Source organism: Ascidiella aspersa, chromosome 8, assembly GCF_963924565.1.
Source record: "Ascidiella aspersa chromosome 8, kaAscAspe10.2, whole genome shotgun sequence".
NCBI classification, from domain to species: Eukaryota; Metazoa; Chordata; class Ascidiacea; order Phlebobranchia; family Ascidiidae; genus Ascidiella; species Ascidiella aspersa.
This window is the reverse complement of record NC_139454.1, coordinates 14,544,235-14,564,669: the sequence shown is the minus strand read 5'-3', so window position 1 is coordinate 14,564,669 and position 20,435 is coordinate 14,544,235. Positions and strand designations below refer to the sequence as shown.

The 20,435-nt window shown below is 34.7% G+C and overlaps 1 protein-coding gene across 1 annotated transcript; it reads left to right on the top strand.

The window, feature by feature from the left end:
• The first annotated feature begins 855 nt into the window (after positions 1–855).
• On the top strand, positions 856–19,038 carry LOC146136260 (fatty acid hydroxylase domain-containing protein 2-like). The gene is made up of 8 exons (XM_083395053.1): positions 856–1,174; positions 6,379–6,470; positions 7,923–8,026; positions 8,125–8,246; positions 9,587–9,789; positions 15,030–15,135; positions 16,190–16,356; positions 18,512–19,038. The coding sequence occupies exons 1-8, from the start codon at positions 1,148–1,150 to the stop codon at positions 18,678–18,680; spliced, it is 990 nt and encodes a 329-aa protein (XP_083251179.1). The 5' UTR covers positions 856–1,147; the 3' UTR covers positions 18,681–19,038.
• Positions 19,039–20,435: the final 1,397 nt, after the last annotated feature.

Below are 20,435 nucleotides of genomic sequence, written 5' to 3'. Positions count from 1 at the left end.
CGTTACATTATTTTAGTTAAGTGAGTTGAGCCATTTGGCCAGTTGCGTTCAGTTCAAATACGTTTAGTTGGTTAAGTTGAAATAAGTTTCGTTAAGTTGTAGCGTCTGGGGTCATTTAAGATGTTTTATTGAGTTGTATATTTTGAGCTTTGTATTTATCAAATATGTTTCGATTTATGATTTGTCACTTTTTTACGCCTTTTACCAAACACTCGCTGTCACTCTAAGAACAAAGCATTCGGCTGTTTCACACACGACAAATGTTATATCGTGACACATTTTTCCGTTACAGATAAAAGTATTTCGCCTGTGTGAGCGCGTTATTGTCACAGTTCCCGGCTGCCAAAAAGGCTTCAGGTTAGAAATCTTTTCCGCTTTTTCGTGTTGCCTTTTCTCTTTCATGCAAACTTTCAACTTGTATATGCGAAACTTATTTCAATATAGTTAGTCTTGTCTTAGCCAATAAACAGAACGGTTGCTGCTGCCGGCTTGCCCAGTACGTCCAGTAACCCAGAAGCAAAGGTCGAGTGGTTGTTTTCAGAGCTAAGGCTTAATACGAAGCAGAAGATGAACAATTCAATTTGAATGTAGTATATACCTTGTAGTTGTGAGGTTGATACACCGAGGCACAAAGACAATTAATGAGAACTCATAATCAACAACTTCTAGAAAATTAACAAGCAATAATAACGCTGGCATAATCTTGGTAACAATGCTATAATTAATTACAAGCACAAACAGACATGCGTCATTTTTCTACAGAAGTATCAATATTTCTTGGAATCCTACGCCAAAATGGCTATTTTTCCTTGTATTTGGAACACGGCGAGATTTTGCGCTAAATGACGTAGCGTGGTTTTGTGCGGCATTCCACGCCAATGTTTGGCGGGCAACCACTGGAATGCAATCGGTACGCGAGTCCATAATAAAAGGACATTATCCTGTCGTGTTGTGTCTCTCAACGGTCGTTGTATTTGCTCTTATGCGTTACGCCGCTGACGCATGGTTAAAGGGTATGTTTGTTTCTACCATCTACGAGTTTCCGCCAACAGCTGCAAGATCGTGTGACCAAAGTCCGAAAGTTGCAAAGTAATTCGTTCAGTAAACAACGCTGCAACGACAACATTTTGTTAAAACAGTGGATTAGATGGATGTTTCTAGTGTAAGGACACGCGTAAGTAAATCACTGTAACGAAACGTCTTAATTTCGCAAAGGACAAAATAAGGCGCTTGTCTAGAATCCTACGACAATTATTAAATCAACCCACAATATTTGGGGTTGGGGTGCGCGTTAGCGTTTAGGTGTGAGTGGGTGGGTCAAGTATTATTATATTCTATATTATTTAATAATAATACTTGAACAACCCTAACCCAAACCCAAAGGGTAATACTAATTTACGGATTGATGAATGGTCGGAACGCTCACTAATTTAAGTGTTACCCCGTTAAAACAATTATTAAACCAACACACAATATTTGAGTTAGGGTGGGGGGTTAGCGTTTAGGTGAAGATGGGTCAAGTGTTATTATATTTAATAATAATATTGTGAGCGTTCCGACCATTCATCATTCCGTAAATTAGTGTTACCCAACCCAAACAGTAACCCCCACCCTAACCCAAATAATGTGTGTGGGGGGGGGGGGGGCAGGTTGGAGGGGAAGTGTGGCAGATCTTGAAGAGATCTTGTGGGTGCATAGTAGAAAAAATCTAGTTGACTGCAGTGTCAACAAAGGTGAAACAGGTGTTTTTGGGTACACTTTATAATTTTCAGATGCACTCTCGATGGCATAAATTGCACTGTATAGGTATGCCAATCGATAAATAAGGTGCACAAGCATTTTCCATATTTGTGGTGCAGTTCAGATAATTTGGGATGCAGATTTGAGAGAAAAAAACTCACGGGTGCCCTTGTCATACTTTCCCCAGTGACCAACGTTGTTTGGGTTAAAGTGCAAGTTAGCATTTGGTTTCAGGTTTGTATTATTTTTTTTATATTTATTACCCCATATTTATTCGTTCTTTCCAATTCCATTTTTGACAACCCGGTTTCGTTACTTTAAAAAAAGTGGTAGGATTCTGAATAAGCGTCCTTTTTTCTTCCTAATAATAAAATACTCTGTTATTGCTTGTAATATTGCAATTACCCAACCTCAAAATTGCTTTGAAATAGAATAAATACTTTTGACAACTTTATAATAGTCACAAATTTAAGCAGCCTACCTTTATTAGAAATGTTCATTTTTAAGCGTCATAAACATTTCCTCTGCAATACCACAAGTTTGTAATGTGGAGCACAACCCACTTTCAAAAAGCCACTTTACAAAACTTTAAAAATGAGAACTGCCTAAATATTTGGTAATATAACATATTAAGGGAATGCACAACCGTAGGTTTGGAATCTACAATATTAAATCTAGATGAGTGTACTTTTTTATATAATGAAGGTATTAGCCTGGTCTTACTTTCATGGCCCATCCCTTACCGCTCAACTGACTTTGCTTAGCCCCTCCTAAAGCAGGGGTGCATAATCCTTTCACTGTTAAGGCTGCATTAAAAGTTTTTATTTTTCTGACTGGTTGCAACGAAGGTAAAAAAAGTTAAAGCTGGTGCACTTTCAAATTTGGTGGTGCACTTTATGATTTTCTGATGCAGGAAATAACTTTCCTCTAGTCGGGCTATTCTATTTTTAATAAAGTATCTTCCTATAACACAAAACATGCAATGCAAATTTAGTCACTTTTTTGTCCGTACGTAGCTCGCTTAAAACTAATTAAAAGATTGAATTGTAGTAAAAAACAAATTAGAATTATGTTTTTGCTTGCACACTTTCGTATAAAATAGTGTGCCCAAAATTGCAAAATAGTGGGAACATTGATCTCAGCACAAAAGTTTCAATTTAAATTTGATTTTTCTTCATTCAAAGTTAGGTTACATTTTTTCTTTAATTAGTTAGGTTATTTTTTCTTTAATTGTCGCTCCCATAGACTAATGTCGTCCAGGTAGGCACCTTAAAAGTTATTTTTTCGCTATGAATTCATCAATAGCTTACTGGAATGCTGAAACTCCATTTGTTACACCAGAAGGAAAGCATTTATATTGGTAAAGGGAACCATCTGCTTCAAAAGCAGTGTATTCATTTTCTTTCTTAATTGATATCTGATGGTATGCTGCTCTTATGTCTAGAGGCCTGAGATACTGGCCTAGTACAACTTTATTGTTTGGAAACAGACGACATTAAGATGGGTTATTTGATTTATTGGGATTAAGTAATCAATCACGATTCTTTTCTTGTGGGAAACAACCAAAAAAATACTTGGGCTTTCCAAGGCGACCTTGCCAGTTATATTATATGTGCCTCCAGCAGTCGCTGTACTACTGCCTTGATGAATTTTACTGGCGGGATCTGGATGGTATATGTTTTCATTCTGGCCTGCGAAACTCCCAACAAGAGAGGTGGCTTCACCAGCAACGGGACCACCGGGCTTCTGAAACCATAGAATGCTTCTTTAAGAATTCCTGGCCAAGAATAGCATCAGTACATAGCTCATCCAGAATGCTAAATTCTTTAAATTGTAATACAGCCGGCCTAAAACAACAATTTTCTCAAAAAAAAAGCTCCTGCAACTCTCAAAAAAAGCTGCAACTCTTAAATAAAAGCTGCAACTCTCAAATAAAAGCTGCAACTCTGGAGGAAAAATTAGAGTGTGGACGAACAGCAGCATTTCCATCGATCAACGAGTATCTGAAGAAATGGAATCAAATTGAAATTAGCAGATTTGATGTCATCAAACACGTCTTATTGAAGCATTTACAAAACCTTATCATGAAGTTTGATTGCTACATCCCGTATACAAATTTGGCATCTCCGATGTTGGTCAGAAACCTATTTGAGGTTGACCACTTATCAGAGGATATTGCAGCACTACAGAAAGAGCTTATCGAACTGCATCGCAATTAGTTAAATTAACAACTTTTTTCCACAATGTCCCTTGAAGAGTTCAGGACTTCGGTTAAAACGGAAAAGCCATTAATTGGCACATAGCAATGACTTTTCTGCTCCCGTTTGCGATAATGTATCGGTGAGAGCAAGGATTTTTGGCACTGTAGGTTACCAAAACCAAGGCTAACAATCACCTCGTTCCTGGTGACAATCTTTGTATTCCACTCTCTTAAATAGAGCTGTGCATCAAAAATATTATGAAGGAAAAATTTCAGTTTTATCAATCACATTAAAATAAATCAATCATTTGTATGATAAATGGTTGTTTCATAGAACTGTGTACTACATTTGGTTGTCTGTGTCTTTTTCTATTTTATGCATATCAGAAAAAATACTTGATGTTTGAGTTCGAGAGATGTTCATAACATTCAGATTTGGGTCCCGCTTAAAAAAGTTTGAGAACCACTGGCATATGATCAGTAGAAAGTTCTTTTCTGGGATTATCAGAATGTAGATAATAACCAGTAGAAGTGAAACTTCTATCTCTATCCTAAATTTGGGATGAACTTTGAATTTGACAGGCTCAAAATGTCCTTTCTTACACAATTAAAGCAAGTAAAAAAGTAGCTCAACAGGCAGGACAATTCTAACAATTAGTGTGTAATCCTCCTCCACAAAAATAGTAATTTTACTTTGGTTTTAAAGACCTTGCAACAGCTTAAATGAAATCTTTTGAACACACATATCAGTACTCAAGTATGATTTTCTCAAACAACTACTTCAAAAGGTCGAATGGTCTGACCCATAGAGTGAGCTTGATGTTGAATCTTATCTAAGCTGTCAGCAAGTTCACAAGCCCTTTCTAGATTCAATCCTCATTTTCCAACAATCATTGTCTAATTGTGAAGGAGGAGAGTCCATTTATAAAAGAATCTCTAGTTCAGCGGTAGCCACCTGGGTGTACTGTAACCCGGGGGTAGAGATTGAACACCAAGGGATAAGAAGATCCTTGTACCAAAGAGCAGCTTTCCAAACATATTTCACAGTACAGTTTTATTTTAGAATTGTAAATGATATTATGCCATTTACAGTCATTGCAAAAGAATTATCTACAAATAATTGTTATTTAGTAAAAAACCTCATTGTCTCATAACAATGCGTTTTTTAACTGCAGATGACCTTCAGTAAAATCAAACCATCGTTTGAGCAAATCTTATCAATGAAGCACCGACAAAATATCTCAATGAGAAGTGACAAACAAAATAACCAAGTTGACAATAAGAGATTTTTGCATCGTTGTGTGAAATCCTGTTTTAACGTTTAATTGATAATTTATATATATAATTCCGTAATTTTTTGGGGGTACGAAAGATGCTCTGACCTGATAAAGGGGTACAAGAAGCAAAAAAGGTTTGGTACCCCTGCTCTAGTTAAATCTCTGTATTATTCAATGGATACCACAATAAAAGAGCAATCCTTAGTCAGTCCTTTTAATGCTTGTCGATATTCAGAAAAGGATTCTTTAGGTTTTTGGTGTCTATTGAAGAGAAGGTGGTGGGCATAAACATTATTTTTCTTAATAATGTATACATTTTTTTAACAATGTCATCAAATGTCACTGCATTTTCACATATGGGTGGACAACAGGCGACAAGCATGCAATTATTATATGCTCTTTTTTAGGGCAGTTACTTCATCTCCCTGTCTTTACCCAGGAATAAAAATCAGTTACAGTTCTTAACCAGAATGTAAAGGCACAAGCGGCATCAGGACCTTATACAACTGTTTCAATTTCCTGTCTTTACCCAGGAATTAAAAAAATCAGTTGCAGTTCTTAACCAGAATGTTTCAAATTTTTAGGTTATTACAGACATTACATTTTGATGTATATTTCTGCTGAAAAGTTTGAGCATTACTTTGTGACATTATGTCATCAAAACATTCTCATGCCCTCTCAAGCAAAATCCTGGATCTGACCCTGTTGGTCTGTTTGACTAATAATAAAACAGAACTAAATTGATTTAAAGCAAGGTTTTCAGAGATAATTAATCTTAATAACTTAAGAGTATAATAATACAATCAGAAAACATAAGGGTAAAAATGGTTCCTGTACGCTGGACGACAGTAATTTGTTGTCTCCAATTAGGGGTTTTACCCATTTTATTACAGTAATCTGTTTTCATGACATCTTTACAGTCCTGGATTTCTGATGTCATTTGTCATAAACCACAGCTGAAAATTGGAGGAATTCAATAATTAAAAAATATTTTAGGATTCCTGAATACACCCCTTAAGCATCTCATAATATTTAAAAAAAACATTATCTGTTTATTCATTACTTTGTGTTATTATATGCATTATGTAATTTTACCACATGGCCCAGTTAATTTGTTACAGTCAAGGTTTTATTTCATTTTCCTTGTTTTTTATATTTCAGTTAACAAACTTTTGCTCAAGTATCCAAAAAGCTTTCTTCATAATTGGAACATGTGTACTTGTTCTTGCAGCAGCTAGAAACTCAATAACTTGGTAAGAACTATACCAATATATCCTGTTATTTGTATTATAAAAACTTCTTTAAGTATGGCCATGGAGGATGTTGACAAGATTGTACACTTGGAAGACAGTTTCAGCTTGGTGGAAGACAAACAAACCATGTAGATAACAATATTTTGGTTGCAATCAAATTAGATAATTTGTGATGTGACATTTTTCTAACGCTGGAGTTCTAGATTGCAAAGAGATTAATTAGATAAACAAACTACACACAGCACGGCGCATGCCAAGATCACTCTCCACCTCAGTGGTTCTTAACCTTTTATAAATCATGTCCCCTTACCATTAGAACTAAGCACCTCAAATTCCATCATAAGACAGGTCCCAAAAGCCTTAAAAAATAGTGTAACAGGCTAGTTAGTAAACTAAGCCATGTTTGTGGACCCCTGAAGCCTTCCTGCCCCCCCCCCCCCCCCCCCTGGGGACCAAGGGCCACGAGTGAGAAACACTGCTCGACATCAATATGGATTAGGCTACCTATTGTTAGAAAGATGCTCTCTTCAATTGCCCATTTTTATCACTTTATTTTGGAAATCAGATTATGATTTGCTTACTTCATGGAGTTATTGGGTATGATTCTTGTTGATGGTTTTTGGTATTAGGGCAGCACTATGACTCAAACTGTCACAGAAAAAAATAAACCTTTTTTACTTTGTTTATTGTGATGACTATAAATCTATATGTCAGTTAAGTTTATTTAATAGTTAAAATTAATGCTTTTGTGGCGTGAGGATTTCCGATAAAAAATGTTAGTGAATACTATTTGCCCATCCAAGTGTGTAAATAAACAAGCTGATATTTTTCTTTATCAAACCAAAATATTATTGCAGATTAAATTATTAAAAAACATTTTGTTGGGAAAGCAAATTTGTATATGGCATGCCAGTGTGTTAACAAACATGATAATAATAACTATGTCACCCATAGGCATAATTGAAGGACAAAAAAATGGAAAGCCAAACTCAGGGTTGATCTATATGCGCAAAGTGACAGTACGGCAGTAGGCTAACGTAATTTCAACATGTTTGCGCTCGTTGTCACAAGCTACAATTAGTTGTTCATTTACGTGATTGCATGTTTGAAGTTGAATTGGGTATTGTTGCTTCATAGTGTTGCATTGTGCTATTGATAATAACGTTTTTACAGCTTGCTGCGCTGCCACTGTGGGCTGTATGGTGACGGTTTAAACTGTTTGTGATTACTTCACTCAAATAAAGTGATTTCGTTAAGAGTTACAATACTAAATGCGGTATTAACAAGCCTATTGATGCCATTAAAAAAACATGTTATTTTGTGTTTATTTGTGCATACTTTTAAGGGGACCGTGAGCAATTAAAAAAATTGCTAGGGGACTGTTGCATAATTTTTTAAAAAAAAGTTCCACTGACCTAAGTTAATTTTTGTCCTTTGTTGTTTGAATTTTAGGCATCTTAGTCACATTTGGGGTTTATCCCACAATTTATGGGTCCATCTCTGGTCAAACATTTGCTTTTTGTTTGGTGATGATGATTTTTCACTGTTTATTCTCGGTAAGTTGTTATACGTTTTTTTTTCAAACTAAAATCTAAAAAAATAACTTCTATTTATTTCAATTTTTGTATGCCATTGTTATTTCACATCTCTACAGGAACTTTTCTGATTACTTTTCTCTCTTTCTGGGGATTCAATGCCTTCCTTCTGTACATTGATGTTACAGGGAAACCAGAATTTCTTCAAAAATACAAGATACAAGAGGAAAAGCAAGTCCCAGTAAGTCTTATCAAAAGTTAAACAATGGAAATTGTTTACAACTTTTATGCAATGAGAACCTTGAGCTTGTTTTGCCACAACAAGTTCTGAATTTATTTAATAGAAAAAACAAATGGCTACGTCATAGAAAAATGTAAAACAATGGCAATACGAAAAAGTGCAAGCGACATGCTGACACCTGAAAAGCAGGGGTGAAAAACATGCGGCTCTTGGGTTAATGGTGTAATTTTGTATTTTGGGGATGTTCAAAGTACAATCCCAAGGTATTCTATTAGTAGGTTTTGAATCTAGAACAACGAATCCAGAATATTGAATCCTTATGTAATATGTTGAGGAATTTTTACTATTTATGAATATTTGGCATCTTTATGACAACACAACAATTTAAAGGACAACATTTTATTTGAAATAGTTAAATATTATTGCAAAAGAAAAAGAAAGAAAAAAATACCAGCAAAAACATAACATAATAAACATAATACAAAAATATAAACAAAAATCAAAACAGTATAAAAATGCATTGAGGAAAAATAATGCAATATACACTAAAAATTTGTTGCAATATTGATTTAGGTTTAGCATTTCTTTTTTGTTGCGTGCAACGATTTTAAAATGTCTACCGGCTTTTTAGAGGCTTTCGCTTTGTTATATAGTGCCACATCTCTTCTTCCACTTTGGATTCAAATGAAAAATACAGTATCTGTGCACATAGGCACCAAACTTCAATCCAGGGCATTATTTTCTAGACAGTGAACAATTGCCTATTAATTAGTCAAATAATAGCTCTTAGATAACAGCTGTTGCCTGTTACAACTGAGCCAACTGTTTCGCCTTTTAAAACTTTATTTTTGCACCTTTTGGCTAAAAACGTTTCTATCAAAATGGGCAAAATGTAACAATAATTTGAAAAAAATTGAATGAAACTTAAAAAAACATAGTTTAAGGATTATATGGCCTCATGTTTATATGGTAAATCAGAAAAGCTTTAAACACTTATGGTTAACTAAGTCTGTGCTACAGATATTATTTTGCACATCTATTCCAGGACGTTTTGACGCCCTACGAAAAATCCAGGGCGTCTAAAAATGCTTTGCACACCCATGCACACCCATCACAGTTTTTCTCTGCCTTTAAAAAAATCAAGGCAAAATATTATTAAAAATTGATATCACATATTGGCAACATATTTATAAGAATAACTTTTGCTAAAAGGGTATTTTTTCTTGCCTAACATTTGTTTTTTAATATTTTTAACATTTGTTTTTTAATATTTTGTCTGTACCTGTGGTATTTCTTAATACAACATTGTATAACTGCGTCGTTATATTAATTTTTAACAGGTGGATGGGCAAAAACTTAAGAGGTGCATTAAATTTGTACTAATAAATCAAATAATTGGTACCATTGTTAATGTGGTTATTTATCCTATTATGGTTTGGAGAGGAATGTCTAGCGGACTTGTCCTGCCAGCATTCCAAGTTGTTCTTCTTGAATTTATTGTTTTCATTTTGGTGGAGGAAGTACTGTTCTACTATTGCCACAGGTTTTAAAGATTGTTGTATTGATAATAATAAAATTAAAGAATACAGTAAAGTTAAACAGTATGGTTGTTATGTTGTTTGAACAACCAGGTATTTGTTAAAGACATAGCGTTTTACTCCGGCATAATTCCAAGCATTATTTTTTATTTGTGTTATATAGTACGTAAACGATCATACCTACACACATACAACAACATGATTGTAATTATTTTTTTGTAATGCACATATTACTTTCTTTTAAAACAGGTGATTTGTATGCATGTAAAATAATAGGGTGCATATTAATAAATTATTACCTTAAAAGGGTTCTTAATTTTTGGTGATTTGAAAAAAATCCACTGCCCACTTTAAACAAAAAATTTACTGTAACCAATATTTTTTTGTCAAATTAAACCGCAATGCTTGTGGTTAGATAATCTGTGGGTCAGGCAAAAGTGTTTTAGGGGTGACAAGTAGGCCTACATTAATTGCACTTTAACAAATGAGTGCAGAAAAACAGACAACTAAAAGCATTTTGTTTATGGCTGTAAAAAATTTAAGAAACCTGGTGAACCATGCTGAAAATCATTCTGCTGAACTGCTGTAATCACAGAAAAAAATGCAGCGTTTGTTTACTATTTAGGTTCTTAATATTCATTTGAATTCCGAAATTTGGAAATCATCCAAAAACATTGAATTACCAAAAATAACACTAAAAACTACGCAGCAGCAAAGTTTTGCATAATATTTTCATATAATTAAATGTATGACCTACTTTTGAATTTTATAAAAATTAATATCGTGTTTGTGACCTGTGCAATGAAAAAGGTTTGCCAACCCTGACCTAGTTTGAACCCCTAATCATCTTGAAGTAAACTTTGTTTTAAAATTATTTCAAAACTTAAACTTGTAGCAATTTAACATTCATACGTTTTAAAAACTAAAAAAGTAATTGTTGAAGTTTTATTTGAGGCAGTATTGAATCAGAGGGCATTTAATTCTAAATATCTGCCATTTAAAAAATGAAACCCCAAAATTTAACTGGATAATATTTATACAGTGGGCCATTCCGTGTCAATTCACACAGTCAAGAAATCCAACCTCTCCGATTTCCCTTAAATTTTACACACCTTTTCACTAACCTATATAATGAACACCTGTAAAATTTGAGCATAATTTGTCGACAAACGCCAAAGTTATAAAGTGTTTAGTTTGGGGTGGTCTGCCGAGGGGGCGCAATTTTTCTATTTTCGACCATGTTTGACGCCCTATTACTGCTAAACTAATTAAGGTAACAACCCAATTTTTTTACAGATGATAGTACTTCTACCAAATATTAAAAAAACAACATAGTTTACATTGTCACTCTAACAGGTCAAAGGTCATAGACATCCAAAATTGGCCATTCCGAGCACTCTGCTAAAATTTTCCCTAATTTTGAAACCTCGCCAAGACCCCATTTTTGATTGCAATTGGCTAAAAATGGGTTGAAATGTTGTTTATAGAATTCTCTCTGAACTGCAAAAATTTTAGTACAAAATATTAAAGGAGTTGGGAGATATTTATTGTGAAACATGGGTTGAAATGTAAAAAAGCAAAAAGTGGGGTCCTTTTAATATCCCGGTTACCCATTGCCCCAGTGAAAATGAAAATTTTGTCCACATTATTTACTAAGATATGACAAGTCTACCACGCAAAATTAATTCATGGTTCTCAATGTTTTCTGATAGAAATTCAATTTGCATTTCTCGCCAGGCACGCCACATTTGTTGTGCTATGTAAAACCTTGTTTTCTGGAATGGCAAAGAATTTACACTAGCAAACTAAAACTCACTTTTATACTATTCAAAATTGTGAAATAATAAACAACTTGATTGTGATATAGATGCTGACATAATTACATTGCCAAAATGGGAGGGGCAAGAGTTTTGAAAAATTAAGCTAATGGGGGTGCGGCACAAAAAGTTTGAGAACCCTTAAATAGAGGTTATCAAATTTTTAGTTTAAATACAATATATTGTTTAATGTTATAAACAGTTAGATGAAGACATCAGAGTTATACCTTTCATAATAAGGTTCAAGCAATAGCCTCATAGTGATCGAACGAACTTAACTGAGCATCTGAAAAGCCTAGATGACTTTATTGAATCATTGTGTGACACCTTTTTCTTCGAAGACTCATCGATTTATTAGTTAATCACAATCAAGTTACTTGAAACAAATTAAACGTAATTTAGCTGTTGATGAAGTCGTAATATTACTAGATTTTGCTGAGAACTACTCATTTATTGTCCAAGATGTCGTGGAGCGGTTCAATAGTAATCACTCAACAATTCTTCGCCCTTTTGTAATATACTACAAAAAATATGGAGCTTCAATGTCAAAAAGCTTGTGCTTGCAATATCAGATTATTTGGACCATTTAACAAGCACAGTGCATGCATTCATTGACCAAATAATTCCAATTATTATCAAATCACTTGGTTCTCCAAAAAAAAGATCTTTTTCAATGATGGTGCTGCTTTACAATACAAAACCCACAAAAAAGTATTTTTGCAATCATTCAATGGAGTTTGGAACTGAAACTGAGTGGCATTTCTTTGCTAATTCTCATGGCAAAGTCCATGTAATAGAATTGGTGGAACCACCAAAAGATTAGCTGCATGTGTAAGTATCTTCAAGCAGCAACCAACAACCAAATTGTACCAATCAGAATCAAATCTGCAAGCCATATATTGGCCTACATTTGTATCATTTTTCGGCAGTTGTAATTGACCTTGTTTCACATCCACAAGGGCAAATGAAATATCATCTGACAGTCAACGCATTTCTAAAGACTGACATGATTGTGGAATGAAGCTATGATGTGATATTTTGCCTGTTGTTGTTTTACACCATGCATATCACTTTTCCAATTCAAATTTTGTGTTGAGGTCTTTAATTTTAGTTGAGGAAAGCCAAATATATTAAATTCAAGAACTGAGATCTTGTGCCCATTGGAAAAGGTCTTGTGGTGTAAAAATTTGGTTGTTGGTGGCTGCTTGAAGACTTGCACATTCAAAAAAAGTCTTTTAGTAGTTCCACCAATCCCATCACATTTACTGATGTTCAAATGGAACCCCTACACGGCATCTTGGACAACTCAAAAAAATCAAGTAATATTACAACTTCATCATCAGCTAAATTCTGTTTATTTTGTTTCAAGTATATTTTTTATGAATTGCTAATGAAGCAATGGGTCTTCAAAGCAAGAAAGGGGTCACACACTGATTTAATAAAGTCATCCAGGCTTTTAGATGCTCAGTTAATTTTGTTCTATTAATATGAGCCTATTGCTTAAACTTATTATAAAAGATAAAAAACTGGTGTGACCGTCTAACTGTTTATAACATTTAACAATATATTGTATTTAAACTAAAAAATTGACCACCTCTATTTTAGGGGTTTTCAAACTTTTGGTCCGCAACCCCATTGGCTTAATTTGGCGAAACTCTTGCCCAATGTAATTATGTCAGCATCTATGTCATAATCAAGTTATTATTTCACAATTTTGAATTGTATAAAATTGAGTTATAGTTTGCTGCTAGGTTTAAATTCATTGCCATTTCAGGTTTTACATAGCACAACAAATGGGGCAGTGTGCATGGCAAGAAATGCATGACTATTTTGTAAATTATACAGTAATCTGGCCAAAAAATAGAAAAATACTCAGTTTCAAGTTGTATATTACAGTCACAAGTATAACACTTTTGTTTTGTGAGGTAACAATTGTTAAAAACACAATTACAAATACATTTTAATTTTTTTTCATTTGTAATTTTGCGCGTTTTTGTCCAAATTTGACACAGAATTTCTATCAGAAAACATTGAGAACCATGAATTAATTTTGCATGGTAGACTTGTCATATCTTAGTAAATATGTGGACAAAATTTCAGTGCAAATTTTCACCGGGGTCATGGGTAACTGGGATATTAAAAGGACCCCACTTTTTGCTTTTTTACATTTCAAGCCATGTTTCACAATAAATATCTCCCAACCCCTTTAATATTTTGTACTGAAATTTTTGCAGTTTAAAGAGAATTCTATAAACAACATTTCAACCCATTTTTAGCCAAATCCAATCAAAAATAGGGTCTTGGCGAGGTTTTAAAATTAGGGAAAATTTTAGCCGAGTGCTCGGAAAGGCCAACTTTGGATGTCTATGACCTTTGACCTTTTAGAGTGACAATGTAAATTATGTTGTTTTTTTAATATTTGGTAGAAGTACTATCCACCTGTATAAAATTGGGTTGTTACCTTATTTAGTTTAGCAGTAATAGGGCGTCAAACATGGTCCAAAATAGAAAAATTGCGCCCCCTTGGCAGACCCCCCAAACTAAAAGCTTCATAACTCTGGCATTTGTCAACAAATTATGCTCAAATTTTGCAGGTGAAAAAAAAGGTGTGTAAAATTTAAGGAAAATCGGAGAGGTTGAATTTCTTGACTGTGTGAATTGACACGGAATGGCCCCAGTACAAAGTGATGTTAGTGGAAAAATGCCTATATATATTTGTAATGATATGGTGAAGTATGCGCTTATTCCCAAAAGTCAATGTTTAAAAATTTGAGAAGTTTAAACATATTACTTAGTTAATAACTTTCTGCATGCAGTTAAAATGTTGTTTAGTGACTCTTGGACAGTAACTTCTGAAAGTGCAACAATAAAATAATCTGATACACTTGGTGGATACATAGGTTCTGTGGCACACAAGGTAGTAAAGCAATGGTATCTAGATCAGACACTTGGCTGTTACTGTGAAGAAACAAAAGACGTTTATGGACCAGATTCTTTGTAACAGCAGTTCATTACAGCTAAATGCAACTTGCAAATTGGCTCAAATATTAAAATCATAACCTTTAACATGCCCATAAAATATCTAACATCTGCCAGGAAAACATTCAATATTTAAATAATTATGTTTTGCCCATGCCAAAATATCTGCCAAATAAATATTCCATATAAGCAAATAACTGTTTTGACTCCCTCCACCAATTAAAAAGCTTACCCCTTGCACCTCCTCCTTTTATAACCTGCCGGCAAGTAGTAAAATTAACAATATTATAAAAATTGATCCCCTTTCTAAAAAACATAAAAAACCCTAACTTGTTTTCTATGAAACAAAATGTTCTGCAACAGGAATAAAATCTCTGGAGGCAACATCTCAAATATATTAATGTTTTTTGTATTTTCGTATTCCTAACATTTCTATGTATCAATTTTAGATTGCTCCACCACCCAAAATTGTATAGGCATATTCACAAACAGCATCATGAATGGACAGCACCTATTGGAATTGTTGGAATCTATGCCCATCCAGTAGAACACATTGTATGTTATAGCAGTATTAGCTAAACCCTACATCAGGGGTCGGCAACCTTTCCTACGCAGTGTGCCAGTTTATGAATAATGTCAAAAAATTAACAACTCGCGTGCCTAACATTTTTCTATGTTTGGTTTCGCACTGGCAATCAGGGCTGCGGAGTTGGTTAAAAACAACCCGAGTCCGACTCCGGCCAAATATCAGATTTCATCACGTCCCGAGTCCGACTCAGACTCTGTATTTCACCAATTTACGTAACTAAAATAAGGTGGATACTCCGCAATCCACTCATAGGGTCATGGAAAATATGCCACGAGCATATGCTATTCCACCTTAACAATTTACAGTTTGCTGCCTTATAAGTTTCGAAGTTCAGCCGCACACGTCGGTCTCGGGTAGTTTTACCTGGTCTTACTCGACTCCCGAGTCCGACTCAGCAGCCCTGCTGTGATCTGACATCTAATTTACGTATCTTTTTTGAATTATACTTCGATGCATTTAAGCCGATACCTAGAAGTGTTAACTATCAGTTTCGCTTTTTGTTGGTTACTCAGTCGCACAAAAACACACGTGCTTACTTTTAATGTAGAACAGTGGTTCTCAACCTTTTTAGCTTACGGACCGATTAAATTAAAAAAAAATTAAAATCAACCCAAAAAGTGTTAACTATCAGTTTCGGAAATGTGTGCAGCAGTTTAGTTAGCGCTAGTGTTAGTGATGTAATGATAATGTTAATCATGTAATAGTGATGTAATGGTTACATTTTTTTGTTAAATCATTTGGCGTGCCCTGAAAAATCAACTCGCGTGCCAGGGGTTGCCGACTCCTGGTCTATATGGTTTTAATATACAAACACTAAAGATTTGAATATACAAACAATAAATATTTTTAGTAAAAAAACAAATCAGCAAAAATCCAAGTGCTGAGTGTGTCACAATTCCGTAAACTTTTTAAAGGTATCGCAAGGAATAAAATTTGTGAACAACTTGACTAGAGTGATCTTAAAATCGGTTAAAAGTAATAAGGCAAATATTTTAAATGAAAAAATTTCTTTATTTTCAGTTATCAAACGTGCTTCCAGTGTTTGCCGGCCCGATTTTATGTGGTTCACATATCACCACAATGTGGATGTGGTTTATATTAGCAATCATTAACACTTCAAACTCACACAGTGGTTATCACTTTCCATCTTTCCCTTCTGCTGAACAACACGACTTCCACCATCTAAAGTAAGAAATGTTTTTCCATATAAAGTGTATGTAAATAGCCTTCGATTTTTGAATTGATCAATAATAGCCTCGAGTTTTGATGGACCAGTTAATGCACAACATAGCTACAAGTCAATCTCTAAAATAAAAAAAAGTACACAAGGGTCGATGTAGTGTGTACAAAACTTAAAATGTACACTTAAACAGACTTTTGTTGCCTGTTTAATTAGTAAGTTAGTAGGGTTAAATACAGGCCGGATTCTTTTAGCCAGTGCTGCAAAGGTGGTTTAAAATAACACGCGTCTTCCCCGGCCGAAGAAAAATCCAATTAACCTACTTAGTTGAGTCCCTTGTCTGGCTTGACCTCCTAGCCCTGTATACTTTTTACCCTTTTTTTCAATACCTTTTTTATAATATTTGGTTTTATAGTCCGACTGAAAACTATCATTATCTTGGAAGTATACGGACTTTGCTTTTGTTTTACCTTTCTTTACTTTTGTTTACCTTTCTTTACTTTTGTTTACCTTTCTTTACTTTACCTTTCTTTACTTTTGTTTTACCTTTACTTTACTTGTTTACCTTTACTTTACTATTTGTGGACAAAAAGGACAGCTTTAAAGGTGGCCTGGTAATCTTTTGCCCAAAGATTTTTCAAAAATCTGCTTTTCTGCGTGCTTGATTTTATATATGCTTTCCGCTAACTTCACATACCAGTTTTACATAGCTTTAAATATGGGTATAACGCTTCATGGGTGGGCAATTATTTTTAGCTGTGGGCCGCATGACAAACTTAAAATGTTGTGGCGGGCCGGATCACAAATAGGATCTAAATTCACGCAAAATGATGTCAGTAACTCGGACGTATAAAACGAAATAGCTAACGAGTTTATTATTACGTTTAGAGTTATGCGAATATGGGCAATTTAACTCGAATTTAAAGAAGGCCACATGACGTCGGGCGAAGCGCAAAAAAATTGCGACTATGATTGTTTTAAAATCTAAAGTTTAATTTAGATTTAGAGGGTGACGTGAAGCATAAAGAACAGACCAAAAAAGTACATTGGTTAATATATTGGCGTGTATCAAGTTGTGGGGCACGTTGAACCAAAAGTTCAGATTAAAATAGATCCGTCCCTGTTTACGATACTAGATCCGTCCCTGTTTACGATACAACCAAACATGTAGAAACTTGTCCTTGTTTTCGCTTGGCCTATGTATTTTAAGGAAAAAAGCCGCCGCGGGCCGCATTAAACTGCTTGGCGGGCCGTATGTTGCCCAGGTCTGTTTTAGGGCCTGGTATGTTCCAACAGTTTTAGTTGCCGTTTAATTCCGGGTACTGTGTGTTAACGAAATCACTTAATTTGCTTTTTTATGTCGCGGGTTTTAAGGTTTCGCTTAAATCGATATCACAATTCGTTAGCTTATCCGAATTGCTTTTCGTACCAGAAAGCCTTCTAACTTTTAGCAGTCCTGGAGGGCCAACTAACATTTACCCAACAATAGCTCCGGCTCCAGCTTCGGAGCCAACAAACACGTATCCAATAGCTCCGATTCTAGCTCCAGACCCTTCAAAAAATATAAAATCTACATAATGGAAGAAGCTGCTTTTTTATTAAATAAGTTTGCATTATTTATGTGCTAATTATCCTTACTTTTTGTGAATTTTTGCCAATCAATTTTTTTTCGCTCATATTTTGGATTAATAATAATTATAGTAAGGTTAATTAAACAACAATTGTGGACGTTTTTATTTTTTCGAATATGCTTTGATAAACCGTCGAATACAGATGCTTCTCTTAGTACAATCTTTTAAGCCTCGATTTACATTCATACAATGATAATTTTCACAAATCCAGGATACGCAGCTTTGCGTTTGGCGTAGTCCTTTTCGGGTTTCCTTGTATTTGCGGGTCTATGTCCTGCACGCTAATTCTGTTACTTATGTTTATTTCCTTTTTGTTGCGTCACATGTTGTTTTCCTTTGGGCTGTGTTTGTCACTTTGCGCTGGAATTGCACGTATTGTTGTTCTTAGGGGTTGGCGTTGCACGCAGCATGTAACGCCGTAAAATAAAATAGAAACTGGAGCCTTAGGAACGAAAAAAATGTTTTACCAAAATACAAAAATGCTTATTTATGGCATGAATATTGATTAACCACAATTTACCTGTATAATAGATTCAATCAATGCTACGGTGTGCTAGGCATCCTTGATCGACTTCACAATACGGACGCTGTCTTTCGAGCCAGCAAGAACTACCAGCGGCATATCATGCATTTCAGTTTAGTACCTCTCAAACATGTGTTTCCTGACGAAGACCTGCAAAAAAATGAAAAATCTTTATAATGCAGTATTGGAAAATTAATTTAGTAGCAGCCGAATCTCGAATGAATCTGAGAACGGTTCCTTAAAAACAAGATTATTTATCAATCATTAATTTTTTCTACACTTCGTTGATTTAACTTTATAATCACTGTACGTACCCAAGTATAATTACTATTACCTAAAATGTTATGCTAATTTTATTATTGATTAACTACTAATCAATCGTTTAACGTTTTATCACAGTCAGTTTAATTGAAATTACACTTACGATATAATTTGCACTTAACTAAGCATTTTTTTGTTCCAATTTACGTATAGCTTGTTCTTCAAATAAAAGTGTTTATTTCCGCTTTATACTTCCTACGATTATAATAAACGAACCACAATGTATACTATATTGGCTATAGTTCTCACCACTCGGCAAAATAAAATTAAAATATATATTTGTCATAGAGTACATAGAAAGCCATCGCGGACCAACCAAACCTATCAATGCAGGCTAAAAAACAACTAGCGAACAGAGAGGTTCGAACTCCGGAACCGTGGCTCTACCAACTGTTAAGCACAGATGTGTGTGCATCTTTCGTTGACAAAATGTAGCAAGCATTGGCTTCATGTTGTTTCTCGACTCACTCTTCTCTGAGCCTGTCGAGCTCAGTTGGTAGAGCGACGGTCCCGGAGGTCGTGAGTTCGAACTTTACTGACAGGCTTGTTGTGTTGTTTTTCTATTCTGCCTTTTTTGTATCATTGATCGACAAATTCGGTTAGTCTGTGATGACTTTCGCTGTACTATTTATATATACGTAAGCCGTAATCGTTTATCAAAAAGCAGCTGTAGGAGGGCTAGATCATAGTTGTAGAACATGTGTGTGTATTTTTTCGTTGGGCGAACAGAACACGAGTTAAGATATTTTTATGGATTTATTCATTTTAGGGGAGATTCTAGGGGTTACATTTTTTCGGGGTGGATGTGGGGTAAAAAATCATGTTCTTGTGCATTATTTATATTGGACGCGTGGCGAACTTCAACTTTTAGGTAAAGGAATTGTAATTTTGGGGGTCGGGGAGTTGAAAATTAAAAAAAATGTGGACTATTAAAGTAAAACTAACGTCATAAAAAACGTAACGTTAACGAACGTCCTACTAAGTGTTCACAACCAAAACCAGTTGGTAACGTTGTAAAATGGTTGTATAACGTTTTGTGTTTGCTGGGATTAGACCAGTGGTTCTCAAAGTGGGCGAAATAGAAAAATTGTGGGGCGAAAACCTTGGAGTGGGCGATAGCGCATACTCTACAGCCGGTATCAGCCACCTACCACCCGTTATTTCTTTATCAAACTGGGCACGCCGGCATTCACCACATCTTTTGGGTATTTTAACTATATACGTAAATGTAAAAAAATCAGTTATATATCTAGTATTTCGGCATTTTAAGGGAATGTTTTCAACCTAAAGGCGCCGCGCATAGCGTTGAACTATCAACAATCTTAGTATATCTAAAAAGCATTTTATTTTTCTCCGCACATATTCATTGCGTCTTTTAAATATCAACATACATCTCGAGTTTAACGGTTTCATTCAAATTACACCATAAACAAGATTAATGATTAAATTTATCGCGTTTCCATAAAGTATTTTAATTATACCCTTTCATTGTGATATAAAAGTTTAAATAATCACGGAACTTTCTTTGTTTATCTGCAATAATAACCTGGTACAATTGTGACGTATTAAGGACAGAACAAATGTTTTAACAAGTTACAGGAATTCGCTGTG